The following is a 2,500-nucleotide window of genomic DNA, read 5'->3' on the forward strand; positions in this document are numbered from 1 at the left end:
GAAGACCTTTACCTCACCGCGGAATTTGTACACCACTGCAAAAGCCACCAAGAATACAATAAGAAAACCGCCAAGAGAGAACGCGGTGATTTTAAAAGCCAGTTGTGTGTTTGAGCTCACACTCTTTTCCTGCTTTTCTTCGGTGCAAACGAAATCTTCATCCGGCAGACTATACATAGGTTTCCCTTGCACTTTGTCGGAGTGACAAAGGACGTTTTCAATACTGACGACATAAGCTTCGTTTCGCCGCAACCAATTTTTCATCCATTTTGTCGAGCAGTCGCATGGAAAGAAATTGTGGTGTAGTGCGATTTTTACAAAGCTGATATTTTGTATGTCTTTCGGTAGGAAGGTAAATTTGTTCGAATCTATGAACAAAATCTTGATTCGTTGCAACCTGGCGAGGGTTTTTTCATTTAGTCTTTTAATCTTGTTATGACTCAAATAAAGCGCTGTGACATTCTCCAAGTAGGGATAGCTTGGGATCTCTTTGATATTGTTCCTGTTTAGGAATAGCTCAGTTTGACCGCGTGGAATTTTTCGGGGTATGGCGACGAGATTCCTTTCCTTGCAATCAACGATGACAGTCCCGTCAAAAGAGCGGACGAAGCAAGAACATTCTTTGGGACAGTTTGTTAAATTTTTCTGAGATTTGAATTGATCTTCACCCACTGAAAGAATCGGTTTGTCTTTAAGTTCGATTGGAGCAGCGCACTTCCAGCTTGAAAACTGTTTAGGCCGCACAATTCGTGCGCCCGTGTCATTTTGCATCCAATTCCTTAGCCAACGCGCCACACCCAACATTTTGCCATCACACAAGAGGGGATTCCCCGTCATGTCGATTTCGTAAACCCTTAGGATCATCTCGAACATGTTTCGCTTAGGTTGGTTAATTCCCTCGAGATCTATGGTGGTGAAATTGTTGCGTGCGAAACTTAGATGATTGAAGCTTTCTTGCAGTCTGAATTGAGGCGAGCTTGCACTTTCTCTATGTTGATAAACAAATGTGCTCATGTCCAATTCCTCCAACATCTTGTCGACACTTTGAAATGTCAAACGATTTGATGACAAGTCGATAATTTTTGACTGCCGTTGCAAGAGAAGTGACTTTGGAACTCGGTTTATTGTGTTATTTTGGAGATAAATCTCATGTAGAGAACTTGAATCGATCGCAAAAGCTTCGTTGTCAATGTTTGTGATTACGTTTCCTTCCAGGTGCAGTACCTCCAGGTTATTAAGTTTGCTGAATAAACCTTTTGGGATAGAGCTTAGTTTGTTGTGATCCAAATCGATTCTTTTGATTAATTTTTGGCTTTGAAATAACTTCTCTGGAATCCGTGAAATGTCATTAAATTGAAGTCTCAATTCAAGCAATTCGTCAAGTCCGTGAAACAACTCCAATGGTAAATCTTGTAATTTGTTGTTGCTGAGATCGATGGCTTGAACTCGTTTCAAACCACGAAAACACTTTGGCTTTATCATCTTCAACCCGTTGGCTTTGAGATTGAGTTTGTTTAGAAATGCGCGAAATTCGTATGTCGATAAATCTTCGATGTTGTTGAAGGACAGATCGAGGAAGCGTCGGTAGATGTTCGAGGATATTGTCGTGCCAACTTCGTAATGGTCATTAAAAGTCGGACTCCGGCTCAATTCCCTCGGAAGATGTAGACTTTCGCCACACCATGGAAAATCAGGCGGTTTTGTTAAGTTGTTATTCGAAACTTCAAGCGATTGAAGCAGGGGCATTGTTATTTTCAGCTCTGCAGGAATTGAAGTAAGTTTTAAGTAAGAGAAACGGACCTCTGCCATTCTGGGCCAAATGTACTTCGTGAATATGCTAGGAAATTTCTTTGGATTAGCTTTAAAGAACGTCAATGTACCAATATTTTTCAGTTCTGGAAAAGTCCTGTTTCTCATCTGCCAAGCTTTGTCCTCGAGCATAATAGCGTTTTCCATTATGTTAAAAACTCGGAAATCTGTAGCTCTTCCCCATTGCATGACATCTTCAGGTGAAAAGCTGCAGTGTCCTTGTAAATGCAAGTACGATATGACATTTTTCTTTGTTACATTTTGGGAGTTGTTGAAAGTGATGTGTGCTGGGGTGATACACGCTACCGCAAAATACAGCATAACATCCTTCTGGGTTATTATTGTGCTCAGTACTTCATGGATATCTACAACGCATTTGTCTCCAGTGATGTTCATCTTTATTTGGCATGCTATCCTTTGAATTCGTATCGTTGTGTTTCTCGCTTGGAAGATCGGTTCTGCAGATTTGAACACAGAGCAAACAGATCGATCGCAATCGTTCAGTTGCTTTATTTGTTGTGTGAAAACTTCCACCCTGCAGAGAACACAAATCGTGGCAAAAATCGTCAACGCTTTCATTTTCGCTGGCGTTTATCGAGTTAGCAAAGGTGATTATGCTTGCCCACTCAGCTGCATTAATTTGACGATATACAGTGGTCTCGAGCGTATTGTTTTCTTCCAAGGTCGCTGG

The 2,500-nt window shown here is 41.2% G+C and overlaps 2 protein-coding genes across 2 annotated transcripts in view; one reads left to right on the forward strand and one right to left on the reverse strand.

Annotated features, from left to right (window-relative positions):
• The window catches only part of LOC137984992 (armadillo repeat-containing protein 8-like), a 34,230-nt gene that overhangs the window by 20,870 nt on the left and 10,860 nt on the right, over positions 1–2,500 (forward strand). The window lies entirely within an intron of this gene.
• Positions 1–2,500, reverse strand: part of LOC137984991 (protein toll-like) — a 3,100-nt gene that overhangs the window by 591 nt on the left and 9 nt on the right. The window contains exon 1 of the mRNA XM_068832376.1: positions 1–2,500. This exon is cut by the window's left edge and continues 591 nt beyond it; it is cut by the window's right edge and continues 9 nt beyond it. Coding sequence (XP_068688477.1) covers positions 1–2,388 — 2,388 coding nt within the window. The 5' untranslated portion in view covers positions 2,389–2,500.

This window comes from Montipora foliosa, chromosome 14 (assembly GCF_036669935.1).
Source record: "Montipora foliosa isolate CH-2021 chromosome 14, ASM3666993v2, whole genome shotgun sequence".
Classification (NCBI taxonomy): Eukaryota; Metazoa; Cnidaria; class Anthozoa; order Scleractinia; family Acroporidae; genus Montipora; species Montipora foliosa.